General features: G+C 41.0%; 1 protein-coding gene across 1 annotated transcript in view; it reads right to left on the bottom strand.

Annotated features, from left to right (window-relative positions):
- Positions 1–14868, bottom strand: part of LOC126412699 (histone deacetylase 11) — an 83153-nt gene that overhangs the window by 51080 nt on the left and 17205 nt on the right. Inside the window, exons 2-5 of the mRNA XM_050082416.1 lie at positions 8097–8247; positions 7874–7984; positions 6398–6489; positions 462–666 (exon numbers count right to left, since the gene is read on the bottom strand). Of these exons, the coding sequence (XP_049938373.1) occupies positions 462–666; positions 6398–6489; positions 7874–7984; positions 8097–8247 (559 nt within the window). The remainder of the gene's footprint in view (positions 1–461; positions 667–6397; positions 6490–7873; positions 7985–8096; positions 8248–14868) is intronic.

Here is a 14868-nt window from a genome sequence, read left to right as displayed (position 1 = left end):
AAATCAAAAGCTGTTCGTGGAGTGTGATGGGCATCAACACACCACACAAATGTCCACCACCTCTCTACTTCAGTCTTTCTAGCCCTGTCCTACATCCTCCTCTGCATCTAATGAACATTTTCTATTTACCGATATTAATATGACTTTGGACTTTTATGCCTGTCACTTTCTGTTTATTGCTTGATTTTTGTGGTAGCTTCAATTTTTATGCCCCCTTGTTTGTAGATCTGACCATGCCTTTTGTTGTCCATGTACTCCAATCAACCTCTACTAAGAAGAGACAGAAAATCAATCATTGTATCAAGTGTATCTCTGATCTCTTCATATCCCTGACTTTTGCAAATTAAATAAAAATAGTAAAGGAAGCTAGACTGAAAAGAAGAAGAAAGAAGAAGAAAGAAGGAGAAAATAAGTGATAAAAGAGCATCGCAGAAGCCAATATACTGTACAATACAATATACCTGGTGTGCATCCAGGTCAACAATCATAGCTGTTCTGGCTCGCCCATGCCGAAATAAGAAACGTATGAGAAGAGTAATGTCAGCATATGGACAAAACCCACCACCTTTCTGTCCACAGCAGTGATGAAAACCACCACCTATGTTTATGGCCCATCCACGTTCCAGTGCTAATTTTCCAGCCAGGATACTCCCACCCACCTGATACCTGTAACAAATAATGCATTATTAAAAAAATAATCATATACTTGTCACTAAAACTGACATATACATAATTTATACTTGTCACTAAAAGTTTAAAGATTAGGCAAGAAATTTGATTATTTCTTTTAAACATACTGTTTTCTGTATGTCAAACAATGCAAAATCCAGGATGGAAAAATGACAATATTATGAAAAGGATGGATTACTACTTACCACATAGTAGAGATGTTAAATTGCACGTAGGAACAACAAAAAGACTATTAAACGCATAAGCTTTCAGTCAGAAGGCATTCTTCTGAAACAGACAACAAAAGCACACGCATTCACATACACATGACCACTGTTTCTAGCTGCAGAGACCAGTCTGAGAGAAACTGTGCATGATGGAAGAAGCAGCATGGATGGTAGTGGTAAGGTGGTGTTTTCGGGGGAGGGGGGGGGGGATAGCAGGGTATGGGTGGAGGAGGGTGAAGTGCTGTTTGCGTGAGCATACAGGGACGAGGTGGAGAGAGGGTAGGACAGCTAGATTGTGAGGTTACACGGAGCGGCACAGAGGAGGAGGGGGGGGGGGGGGGGGAGGGGAGAGAAGGCTAGAAGTAAAAAGACTGTGGATGCACTTGTGGAACAGCAGGCAGTGTAGTTTTTGGAGTGGGAACAGGCGAGGGGATATGTGGGTGACGGAAAATGAGTAATGAAGAATGAGGCCAGGAGGGTTACGGTAATGTAGGATATATTGCAGAGAGAGTGTTATCACCTGGGCAATCCAGAATAGCTGGTATGGCTACGAAGTCTTTCGCAACGTATTTCTTGAGTAAAAATCTCTCGGTGTACATGCCGCGTCAATTCAGGATAAAACTCCAAGCTTTCGACCACTACCTCCATGGTCGTCGTCAGGGCTAAAACTGACTGTCGTGAACTAGCGAAGTTCCCACTGTTATATGCAAAGGACGGATTCTGATTGGCTGGAATACGTCATAGCAGCAGCGATATGGCGCGTAGTGAAGTGGTGCCCTCTACTTCCATAGATGTAGTTACTATCCCGCGTTGCTTGCAGCACCATCCCTTGAATCAGGAGGTAAAGTGCGAGAAGTTTTTCTCTGCGACTTTTCTTTATCCAGTACACTCTACCAAGTGTTGCTAAGTGCATAGCCGTTGTCTCTGTTAAAGTTGTTATCGCTAAGTCTAATTTCGACTGCTTCCCGGATCACAGAGTCCCAGTAATTCGATGCGTGGGCTATTACTCTGGTTTCTTCAAATAAAATCTTATGCTTGTTAAGCAGGCTATGTTCAGCCACCGCTGATTTTTCCAAATACCTGTATTTCAGGTGGCGTTGGTGCTCGATGCAGCGGTCGGCAACGGTTCTTACAGACTGGCCCACGTAATTCTTGCCGCATTCGCAAGGAATAGTATAAATTCCCGGCACTCTTAAGCTGAGACTTTTATTTAGACAACCAGTTTCGGCACCTCATCAATGCCATCTTCAGGCTCCAGGCACTGTCCCATATCCACAATGGATCAACAGCGATTGAATTCTAAGTGCTGTGAGATTGACATAAGACATTTTCAGTACGCTCTCCACCATTTTCTGCCACAAGAAGAAACCGAGGAACAGTGTATGTTCCACAACAGATCGGAGTGTCTCAGTGCTCATGTTCAGAAACTTTTGTGCCCTGCATACTTTCAATTCAGCTGCATTCATAACTGGAGCACTGAACACAACATCTTTCAGATAACGATACAGCCAGAAGTCACACAGATTAATATCAGGTAATCTAGATGGTTGAAGGGAAATGATGGTTGATAATTCTAGCACTTCGAAAATATATCTGTAGCAGCCACTTCACTGGATCTACATTTAGCAGAGGAGTGCCATTTTGCATTAAAATGATCCTACTCTCACATTCACGTCATTGAAGATTTGTAACATTGTTAGTGGGCAAAACATTCTCATAGCATTTACCAGCGACAGTACGAGTAACACAACCCCCAGGACTCACCTCTTTGAAAAAATATGGCCCTATGATTAGCAGTGCTGTCAAGTTGTACCACACAGTCACCTTTACAGAATGAAGTTGTAACAGTGGATGTGCATGTACATTTTCCATTGCCCATATTCTTCAGTTCTGCCTATAGACATGACCTCGGAGATGGAAACGGGCTTTGTCTGTTCACAGAATGTTCAATAGCCATTCGCTGTCCATTTTCATGCGAGCACAAAATTGCAGAGTGAATGTTTGTCTTGCTGGCAGGTCAACATGGAGCAACTCCTGAAGATGGGTAATTGTGCAGATAGCAATGCAGGGTGTTTTGTAGGATTTTATGTACAAGCTCGCAGGCACGTCCAACGTCTGGGTAATTTCCCATGCGCAGCATGTTCTCATGTCATTGCTTGACTCCTCCTGCAATGCTGTGGCCACATCTTCAACAGATGTTGGACCAACTGCTTTCCCACTCCCCACCCCACAATCCCCCACGTTAAACTTCAAAAGAACTTGTCTTTTCGAATTTTGTTATCATTTTGTCCAGGCCCTTAGCAAAAATGAGACCAATACCTTTTTTTATACCTTTGAGTGTCCTGAACTTCTGCACGACTTCTGGTGCACAGTCACCATTCTTGTAAAAGAGCTTTACCAGCAGTGTGTGATCCTTCAAGGAGACTGTCATGTTGGGCATCTCAGATGCAAACTAAGGAACAGCCATGCACTGCGTATCTGTTGGCTTGCATACTCTGTTGTTTACAGGGTCATCTGTTGATCAAATGTTCATTAACTTTTGTTTTTTTCCATGATGCTTCCCCCTGTGTTAATAATAAGCTGTTCAAATTCATTGTCATTCTGAGCAATAGGTCTCTCTCTCTCTCTCTCTCTACAGTATTTTGAAACTGGAACTTTAATTATAAGCACCCTGTATTTGATCTATTTTGGCACATTGTAAGTATGCTGAGGAGTACCCACTCAGAAAAAGTTGTGTTGTAGGATTCCAAACATACACTGAAGTACAGGGTGACATTCCGCTCACTTTCTGTGGAGACAGAAGTCAAGGATGGAAGGGGGTGGGCTGTTGTCAGGCACTTCTTCTCAGAGCTTCACCATATGGTCAGCAAAGAATATCAATTGTTTTATTGATATTATTATTATTATTATTATTATTGTTGTTGATCACAAATACACCATAATTTTGTCCTCGCCTGTGAGAGAGGTACAAGTTTTGATGGTGGATAGGAAGCTTTCCCAGTGCTGCTGCTTTTGTGCTTTTATATGGCTGCAGCTTCTGACACATTCGAAGGCAAGAAGAGCATCTTCCGATGGATGGTGCTTTCACTGTTGGAGTGCCCTTCTGCAGCATTTAAATGCTGCAGCAATCTCCCGAACACACTCAGAGTGTATATGAGGACAAGGAAAAAAAAAATTCCTGGATTTTTCCCTCGCTCGGTGCCCAGTGGTAAAATCATAGAAATGCAGAGAGGCTTACAGCTAGTCTTTGTTTCCATGCATTAGCCTTAAATGGAACAGCAAGAGGACCAAAACTATTGGTTGTATTGTTTATCTTCTGGCATACAATATAAAAGATTAATTTCTCAGTGTAGTAATAAAAAAAATTGAAGTTTTTACAATTCCACATCCAATGTAATCCCAAGTTGAACAGATGAGTATATATAATGACTGCTTTATGGATCACAGACTTTCTTTCATTCAATCTGTTAATTTTGAAATGGCTTGCTATTTCTGCCATAAATATTGAAAACAAGCAGAAAATACAACTGTAATAAGGCTACATAATTTTCATATCAAACAGCAGTATGCGTGTTTCGTGCCTATATCACTCAAGTTTATGTAGAGTGTAAGAGATGGAAATTAATAGGTATACAAATACAGGTTATCTGTTTTCCCTACAAGAGTGGGTCAAAAGTCTTATACTGATAACATAATAAAATGTAAACAAATATTAAAAAGTTTTATTGATATTAAATAAAATGTATGTCTTATGTTGTCTCTTAGCCAGAACTTGACCTATACTCCACCCTGAGTACCGTATTTACTCGAATCTAAGTCGCACTTTTTCCGGTTTTTGTAATCCAAAAAACCGCCTGCGGCTTAGAATCGAATGCAAAGCAAGCGGAAGTTCTAAAAAATGTTGGTGGGTGCCGCCACAACTAACTTCTACCGTCGAATGTATGTAGCGCTACACAGGCATGCTTTGTAGGCACAAAGCTAAATACTGGCACCAAATCCTTTGCGTCAGTATATAAATTAAAAAAGGTGGAAGACGAGCTTTTTTCTCCGCCCAGAGTTTCGACCACTGCATTTTCATACATTATCCAACGAAGTAAATGCAAATTGCGTATCGTTCATCTTTGAATGAAGCAGCATTTTAATGTACTACAAAAATCCGACTGGCAAGACTGTTTGGGATGTTTGTCAATATGGCCAACTCTAATCGTCAATATGGCCAACTCTACGTTCTGAATTTTTTCCTACCTGTGGGAAGAGATGGTTGCTAATAGGAACTTTTATGAATTGTGAATCAAATGCAGTATTCTCTTCACCGTAAGAATAATACGAATATAAACATTTTGCCATGTATTGTTTCGTGTTTGCTGCTATCTCATTTAAATCCTGTCTGCCTAATAAACTACGAAACTAGAGTGAGACAACAGCAAACGCAAACATGTCATGTTTATATTCGTATTTTTCTTATGCCTAATAGTGATACAGTCAGAAATGAAGCACAGCAATTGACTAGATTTTTAAATCTAAGATGACTAATTTCTGTGCAGAATGTAATGTACTAAAGAGGTGCCTGCAAAGATATTCAAACGGAGAAAAATTTTCGCTAAACTCTCGTTCAGAACATCTTCTATCATACGCAGTCTATTATTTGGTTCTTGTTGATCATTATCAAAGAAAGCTGCGGTGTAAGTAACAACAAATGGCAGTCTCTTGCCATTGTTTCGCTAATGAGACGATTCCTCTCTCTCTCTCTCTCTTTTTTTAAAAAAAAAAAAGGGCGGCGGTAGCGCGCACAAAAGCAAGCCATGCCGCGAGCGGCGACAGGCCGCAAACATGCACTATCAGAATGCGACAAACAATGCATGACACAGTTCATTAATAATTTTTCAGCTTAGAGTGACGTAAACACCAATAACAAAGAAAACGGAACTTATCAGATCAAAGAAAAATAAGCAATCAATTCAAACCAGAGAAGCATGTGAAAAAGGAAGGGTACCCGTATAAATATGGACAGAGCGCCTGACGCATAGCAATGGCTACCTGGTAAAGCTTCACTGCTAAGCTTACGACTCGAACCAAACTACTGTAGAGTCATTCATTCGACCTAAATTGTGTCTCGTATTACAATGGACCAACTTTGTTTCGATTTGGAGATGCGGCCTAAAACTTTTCTCTCCCCTTGAATTTCGAGTCTCAAATTTCAGGTGCGGCTTAGATTTGGGAAAATTTTTTTTCCTTGATTTAGAGTCTCATTTTTCATGTGCGGCTTAGATTTGAGTGCGGCTTAGATTCGAGTAAATACAGTATCCATTTCTTTGTTGTTGATCACAACCAAAAACTGAGCAAGCCTTAGGAAATGTACAACTCTCCCTGTTTCTCATATATAATAAGAAATACGCTAGTTTACAATAAACAAAATACTAACAACAAATGTGTCAAGAGTATCCAATACTTTCACTACAAAAATCTGAAAATATGATAAACTAAGACTTTATTTATCATACCTCATAGGTCGCAAGTAATGTGACTGGACAAAAAAGTTGGGTACCAAAGCTAGCAGTGGAATCTCAGCTACTGCTGCTACATTAAAACTGAACTGTAAACATGAAAGATAAAAGGTTACATTCCATGATATGAAAAATGAGCAATTAATAATACTAACTTCTAAAAGCTCTTTGAGACATTCACTTTTTTTTATTTTTATGGGAAATTAAGCTGTAATGTTAGTCAAATGAATCATTCAGACCTACTAATATTTGTATTACGATATGTGCCACTAAAACTCTTCATTAGTCATTTTTACATAGAGATACAGTGATTATTTCAAATTAAATATGCTGACATTTTATGTCAAAATATACATAACACACCAAGATCTCTCACGACAAGGAATCTGACATGGAAAAAAGCAAAGCAATCAAACCAGAGGAATTAGTTGTACTTAGTCTAGTCACACACAGATTCAGAGCTGGAATAAACAGTAGAAAGTTTACAGAATTTAATTCCGTAACTCACATTTGATTTCTTAGCAATAAGAAGGAAAACACAAAAAAATAGTAATAAAATGAAAAATATGAGAAAAGTAACTAGGTCACAAGTGGATATGAGCAGGAAAGAATTCCTTGGAAATAAAATTTTCTGAGAAACAGAAAATCATTATGATACTCATAAGAATCTGTGACAAGAGGTATTGCAGAAATAATAAGTGAAAAGAATAGATTATAATGCTGAGAGGAATCAACTGAATTATTAAGAGTTTTGATGCAAGCATGCAGATTCCTGCCACTTACTTCCAGGGTTCTGCAACAGTATGGAAGAATATCGTGGGGCATCCACGGAGCATACCATATGGTAACTTCTTACAAATCACATATCAGTTCATGGTTATATTGATACTGGTAAGAAAACTAATGAGCTTTCAGAAAGAGAAAATGAAAACATGGTGATGTGTGTAGTATTTGGTCAGCAAGTGACTGGAGCAACCTACAGCTGAGGTTAATAGAGTGACATGACAACAGTGAACACAACAGTAAGTGTGACTAAGTACCTTTCCTCATTGGTTGTTGCTATGGCGGCTGTTCTCTAAACAGCTACTGTTAATACTTTCATCACGTTATCTCATTCAACTTTAAAACATCACGTTCAGGTCCAAAATCATAAAACTTACACAACTATAAAGCATTTATAAACTATTTTGATGTGGACCTTGGCAGCTAAACTAATGTTTAACTCTTTTCAGAGGCACATGATAAAGTTCAGAATTTGCATTTCATTCACACATCTGACAACATCTCAAACATGTACACACTCCATAAACACAGTGCTGTAAGTAGTCAGCAAAAAATATCAACATATAACAGAGAAAAAAAAGACTGTTACACTGTTATAAAGCATTCCACATGAAACATAGACATGTATCCAATGAAACTAAAATCCAATGTAAGTGGTGAAGAATGAGATTTAAAATTCAAATTATGTACCTTCAAACTCTGAAGATACCGTGCAGTATGTACTACCAAGAGGTCCTCTTGTGAAGCTTCATTTGGTTGTAGCACCTTATCCTCTGATAGGTGCAGCTCATCTTTCAGGTACTACACAGATAAAAATATAACATCAAATTCTGATAAAGCACTGACGAGTTGTACTCTTCAATAGTTACATTTAACACCATGTTTCAAAGCTAATACACAGACAGTATAATACCTGGAATATATTACCCCATTTATTAGCATCAAATGGATGAAGTTTTTCTACACCAAGAAAATGGACATTGTATTCTTTCCTATAAACAATAGGCCATTGGTTATGCCGAATTTCAATGTACAGTCTAGTATGTGGAGTTATCTGTGCTTGGCTGAAATTAAAAAGGGTCGTCAATACACAATATACAACACAATATGACTGCTTCATAAGGCTATGTGCAATCATATTACATTAAATAAGATGATAATTTCCTCTCTCAGTGAGATGATTAAAATGGCAAAGCTGATCATACAGGCCAGAATGAGACACAACCAGCTATACGAGGGTTGTTTTTTAAGTAAGGGCCGTTTTCATTTTTAAAAAAAAGATACAAATACTTTTGTAAAAAAACTTTTATTTTCTGATTCTACACACTCTTACCTATTTTTCTACATAGTTGCCTTGTTTATTTAAGCACTTTTCATACCGTACAACTAAGTTTTTAATTTCCTCTTCAAAGAATTCGGCCGCCTGCTCCGACAGCTAAGAGTTCACGGCCGCTTTCACTTCATCGTCGTCATTGAAGCGCTGCCCGCCAAGATGGTGTTTCAGGTACCGGAAAAGGTGAAAATCGCTAGGAGCAACATCGGGGCTGTATTGTGCATGGTCCAAAACTTCCCAGCCAAAAGAATCAATCAAATCCAGAGTCTTTTGAGAGGTGTGAGGCCTAGCGTTATCGTACAGGAGCAAAACTCCTTTTGTCAGCATGCCGCGCCTTTTGTTTTGAATTGCTCTGCGGAGCTTCTTTAGGGTTGCACAGTAGGCATCTGAGTTGATTGTCGTTCCTCGTGGCATAAAGTCCACTAGCAAAACACTGCGCCGGTGCCAGAACACAGCTGCCATAATCTTGCGCTTTGGCAGCGTCTGTTTGGCTTTGACCTTGACGGGTGAGGTTGTGTGTCGCCATTCCATCGATTGTCGCTTGCTTTCGGGAGTGATATGGGATACCCATGTTTCATCTCCAGTGACAATTTGACTCAACATGTCATCCCCTTCTTCCTTGTAACGCATCAAAAAGTCCAATGAAGTGACAAATCTCTTCCCTTTGTGGTCCTCTGTGAGGAGTCTGGGTAACCACCGAGAACGCAGTTTCTTAAAGTTTAGGTTTTCAGACACAATTTTCTACAAAACCGATCTTGAAACTTGTGGAAATTCCAAAGAAAGAGTGGAAATTGTGAATCTTCTGTCCTCACGAATCTTTGTTTCGACTGCAGCCACCAAATCATCAGTGATCACAGAGGGCCGGCCTGAGTGTTCTTCATCATGGACGTTTTGACGGCCATTTTTAAACTCTCTAACCCATTGACGCACTTTACCTTCACTCATTGCATTCAAGCCATAAACTTCTGTTAACTGACGATGAATTTCTGCAGCTGATAGGTTTCTCGTGGTCAAAAAACGTTTCACTGACCGTATCTCACACGCAGCAGGCGATTCAATAATCGTAAACATTATAAAGTAGCACAGCGATGCGTACATGTCAGTCACAGAGCTGCAACTTGCATCAGTGTGAACGGGAAGGATGCCAGCAAGTGGCGCGGTGGCTTGTTGCGGCATCCACGCGAACTACGGGACTATATGCGCGAATGGCCCTTACTTAAAAAACAACCCTAGTAATTCTTATAATAGGTTTTTGTATTCTGAAAATAATATCACTGTAAGTTGAGTTTACACCAAATACAGCTCTGTAACTCATTAGTGAATGGAAAGGTACACAAGATGAAACTGAAAAGACACTGAGTCATTTGGCTGATGAAATGAAACCTACACTAGTTGATGGCTACAATATGCACATCAACAAACATGAATCTATGGTAAGGATGTGCGTCACAGGTGTACATATTGAATGGCTATTCCTTAACTTGGCTCTTTGAGGAGTGAACAATTGTTTGGAACTCAAACATATAGAAGAAAGGTGTAGGAAAGCAGCAAGTGTCGCAAAGGGCAAAGAGCTTCCGATAGAAGGTTTCATGGAAAGCTATGTTTTGAATGCAAAAAAATGTAAACAGAGAAGAAAGAAATTACTTTCAAATATGCCATTACAAGAGACTGTTTAGGATCCAATGAAATGATCGAATATGGAGTGAAGACAGTACATCTGGGTCAGTTGGTTTGGGGCTTAAGGGAATAAACAGCGAGGTCATTGGTTCCTTAGCTAAGCAAAAGGTCATCTGGTGTTATGACATTACACACAAATTTGATTGAATTGTGGAAGTATGTAGGAGTAGTAAAATCAAGGCACTGAAAGCACCGTCATAACAGTGCCAGCTTACCTATGGCGAGAGAAACTTCACCACTTGCATCTCCACCCCCCCCCCCCCCCTCCCGCCAACATGGTTAAGAGCTAAGACAGTTATGGAGTACAGAATCTCTTCTAGCCGGAAAATTCTTAAGAGTGAAAGTGAGAAGACTCAAATCGTAATGGACAGCAGTTGGATCTACAGTAGTAAAGTACGACAAGAAATAATCAGGTCAGTAGGTGGGTGGGGTGTGGCTCTGGGGCTTAACATGCAGTGGGGTGTGACCCTCCCACAACTGTTCCAAACTGTTCCAGTTCAAATGATAAATATGGGAACATCATCCACTACAAAAAAAGAGCTAACTGCATGCAAAAGCAATTAGAACACAGTAAAAGAGGGATGATCGAGGCAGCTGGCGGAGGAAGTGGAATCAAGAGTCCCCCAGCCTACGCATGCAATGGGAGGCGCCCGAACTCCACCCACCTTGTCCCTGCTCCAAAAAGTAGTCTGAAACATTGTATCTGAAATAAGAATCATATTCTTGGAGAAAATGAGGAACCTGTTAAACTGTCCGTAAGCCAACCATCAATATTAGAGGCCAAGAATCTAGAAGACAATGCTTGCTTAGTATGGAGAGCCAGAAAGAGGGGGAATTTCACCAGGATGTGAGCTACTGTCAGTGTGGCTCTGCAACCACAATGTGGGGGTGGCTCATTACATAATAGAAACCTAAGGATTAATCTGGTGCTACCAGTAAGGGGGCAACAGAATGGTTGATGTCTTCCAGGAGGAAAAAGGAGAGGAGCACCAAGCAGCAGCAGTCTCCTTGATAGTGCAGAGTTTATTAGAAAGGGCAGTAGTCCACAAGACGGTATTTCATCTTCGAGTGAGGAGAGATCTTATTTGCATCAGCAAAGCTGCATCTGGCATCAACACAATGAACATTGAGCAAGTAACTTGTTCCCTAGCCAGACAGACAGCCAGTTCATTCTCTGGGATAACCACAAGACTTGGAACCCAGGGAAAGACAGCTGAGCATGTAGTAAGACAGATCACAGAGAAGCTCACGAACGGCATATATCACACGATGACAACAGTAACCCTGATCAATAGCTAGGAGACTAGTCACTGAGTCACTACAAATTAAAATATGGTCGAGGGTAGCAGTAACACTGATCGATAGCTAGGAGACTAGTCACTGAGTCACTACAAATTAAAATATGGTTGAGGGTTGCCTGTTTAATAAAATGTAGGGCCTGTGCACAGCTGTCAATACTGCTGTAGAAACACTACATGTTTCCAGCAACAAATGTTGTTCTGGCCAGCAGCAGATGTAAAAGCATATCCCATCCTATTAATGTTTTACAGCTTTCAGTGTAAATGGCAGTAGCCCCCTAATATTCTTGAACAACTAAGAGGAGCAAATGCTTAAGGGTGGCTGAAACTTTAAGCCCTTGAAATAATAGATCAGTCTTAGTTCCTGGAGGGGAGGTAGGTGGTGGTGGTGGTGGTGGTGGGGGGGGGGGGGGGGGTGCTGAAACACGAGGAGAAAATTGTAAGGAGGTTACACACAGGTTCCAGCAGTGGACCTCAACACAGATACCAATGACTAATCCAATCTGAGGGTAGATGACAGGGGACCGATGCCTCCTGTTTGCAAAAAGAACTGATATCTACATCTACATCTACATTGATACTCCGCAAGCCACCCAACGGTGTGTGGCGGAGGGCACTTTACGTGCCACTGTCATTACCTCCCTTTCCTGTTCCAGTCGCGTATGGTTCGCGGGAAGAACGACTGTCTGAAAGCCTCCGTGCGCGCTCTAATCTCTCTAATTTTACATTCGTGATCTCCTCGGGAAGTATAAGTAGGGGGAAGCAATATATTCGATACCTCATCCAGAAACGCACCCTCTCGAAACCTGGCGAGCAAGCTACACCGCGATGCAGAGCGCCTCTCTTGCAGAGTCTGCCACTTGAGTTTATTAAACATCTCCGTAACGCTATCACGGTTACCAAATAACCCAGTGACGAAACGCGCCGCTCTTCTTTGGATCTTCTCTATCTCCTCCGTCAACCCGACCTGGTACGGATCCCACACTGATGAGCAATACTCAAGTATAGGTCGAACGAGTGTTTTGTAAGCCACCTCCTTTGTTGATGGACTACATTTTCTAAGCACTCTCCCAATGAATCTCAACCTTGTACCCGCCTTACCAGCAATTAATTTTATATGATCATTCCACTTCAAATCGTTCCGTACGCATACTCCCAGATATTTTACAGAAGTAACTGCTACCAGTGTTTGTTCCGCACATATAATCATACAATAAAGGATCCTTCTTTCTATGTATTCGCAATACATTACATTTGTCTATGTTAAGGGTCAATTGCCACTCCCTGCACCAAGTGCCTATCCGCTGCAGATCTTCCTGTATTTCGCTACAATTTTCTAATGCAGCAACTTCTCTGTATACTACAGCATCATCCGCGAAAAGCCGCATGGAACTTCCGACACTATCTACTAAGTCATTTATATATATTGTGAAAAGCAATGGTCCCATAACACTCCCCTGTGGCACGCCAGAGGTTACTTTAACGTCTGTAGACGTCTCTCCATTGATAACAACATGCTGTGTTCTGTTTGCTAAAAACTCTTCAATCCAGCCACACAGCTGGTCTGATATTCCGTAGGCTCTTACTTTGTTTATCAGGCGACAGTGCGGAACTGTATCGAACGCCTTCCGGAAGTCAAGAAAAATAGCATCTACCTGGGAGCCTGTATCTAATATTTTCTGGGTCTAATGAACAAATAAGGCGAGTTGGGTCTCACACGATCGCTGTTTCTGGAATCCATGTTGATTCCTACATAGTAGATTCTGGGTTTCCAGAAATGACATGATACGCGAGCAAAAAACATGTTCTAAAATTCTACAAGAGATCGACGTAAGAGATATAGGTCTATAGTTTCGCGCATCTGTTCGACGACCCTTCTTGAAGACTGGGACTATCTGTGCTCTTTTCCAATCATTTGGAACCCTCCGTTCCTCTAGAGACTTGCGGTACACGGCTGTTAGAAGGGGGGCAAGTTCTTTCGCGTACTCTGTGTAGAATCGAATTGGTATCCCGTCAGGTCCAGTGGACTTTCCTCTATTGAGTGTTTCCAGTTGCTTTTCTATTCCTTGGACACTTATTTCGATGTCAGCCATTTTTTCGTTTGTGCGAGGATTTAGAGAAGGAACTGCAGTGCGGTCTTCCTCTGTGAAACAGCTTTGGAAAAAGGTGTTTAGTATTTCAGCTTTACACGTGTCATCCTCTGTTTCAATGCCATCATCATCCCGTAGTGTCTGGATATGCTGTTTCGAGCCACTTACTGATTTAACGTAAGACCAGAACTTCCTAGGATTTTCTGTCAAGTCGGTACATAGAATTTTACTTTCGAATTCAATGAACGCTTCACGCATAGCCCTCCTTACGCTAACTTTGACATCGTTTAGCTTCTGTTTGTCTGAGAGGTTTTGGCTGCGTTTAAACTTGGAGTGGAGCTCTCTTTGCTTTCGCAGTAGTTTCCTAACTTTGTTGTTGTACCACGGTGGGTTTTTCCCGTCCCTCACAGTTTTACTCGGCACGTACCTGTCTAAAACGCATTTTACGATTGCCTTGAACTTTTTCCATAAACACTCAACATTGTCAGTGTCGGAACAGAAATTTTCGTTTTGATCTGTTAGGTAGTCCGAAATCTGCCTTCTATTACTCTTGCTAAACAGATAAACCTTCCTCCCTTTTTTTTATATTCCTATTAACTTCCATATTCAGGGATGCTGCAACGGCCTTATGATCACTGATTCCCTGTTCTGTACATACAGATTCGAAAAGTTCGGGTCTGTTTGTTATCAGTAGGTCCAATATGTTATCTCCACGAGTCGGTTCTCTGTTTAATTGCTCGAGGTAATTTTCGGATAGTGCACTCAGTATAATGTCACTCGATGCTCTGTCCCTACCACCCGTCCTAAACATCTGAGTGTCCCAGTCTATATCTGGTAAATTGAAATCTCCACCTAAGACTATAACATGCTGAGAAAATTTATGTGAAATGTATTCCAAATTTTCTCTCAGTTGTTCTGCCACTAATGCTGCTGAGTCGGGAGGTCGGTAAAAGGAGCCAATTATTAACCTAGTTCGGTTGTTTAGTGTAACCTCCACCCATAATAATTCACAGGAACTATCCACTTCTACTTCACTACAGGATAAACTACTACTAACAGCGATGAACACTCCACCACCGGTTGCATGCAATCTATCCTTTCTAAACACCGTCTGTACCTTTGTAAAAATTTCGGCAGAATTTATCTCTGGCTTAAGCCAGCTTTCTGTACCTATAACGATTTCAGCTTCGGTGCTTTCTATGAGCGCTTGAAGTTCCGGTACTTTACCAACGCAGCTTCGACAGTTGACAATTACAATACCGATTGCTGCTTGGTCCCCGCATGTCC

This window comes from Schistocerca serialis, chromosome 7 (assembly GCF_023864345.2).
Source record: "Schistocerca serialis cubense isolate TAMUIC-IGC-003099 chromosome 7, iqSchSeri2.2, whole genome shotgun sequence".
NCBI lineage: Eukaryota > Metazoa > Arthropoda > Insecta > Orthoptera > Acrididae > Schistocerca > Schistocerca serialis.
The sequence above is the reverse complement of the archived record's forward strand: the minus strand, read 5'-3'. Positions and strand labels throughout refer to the sequence as shown.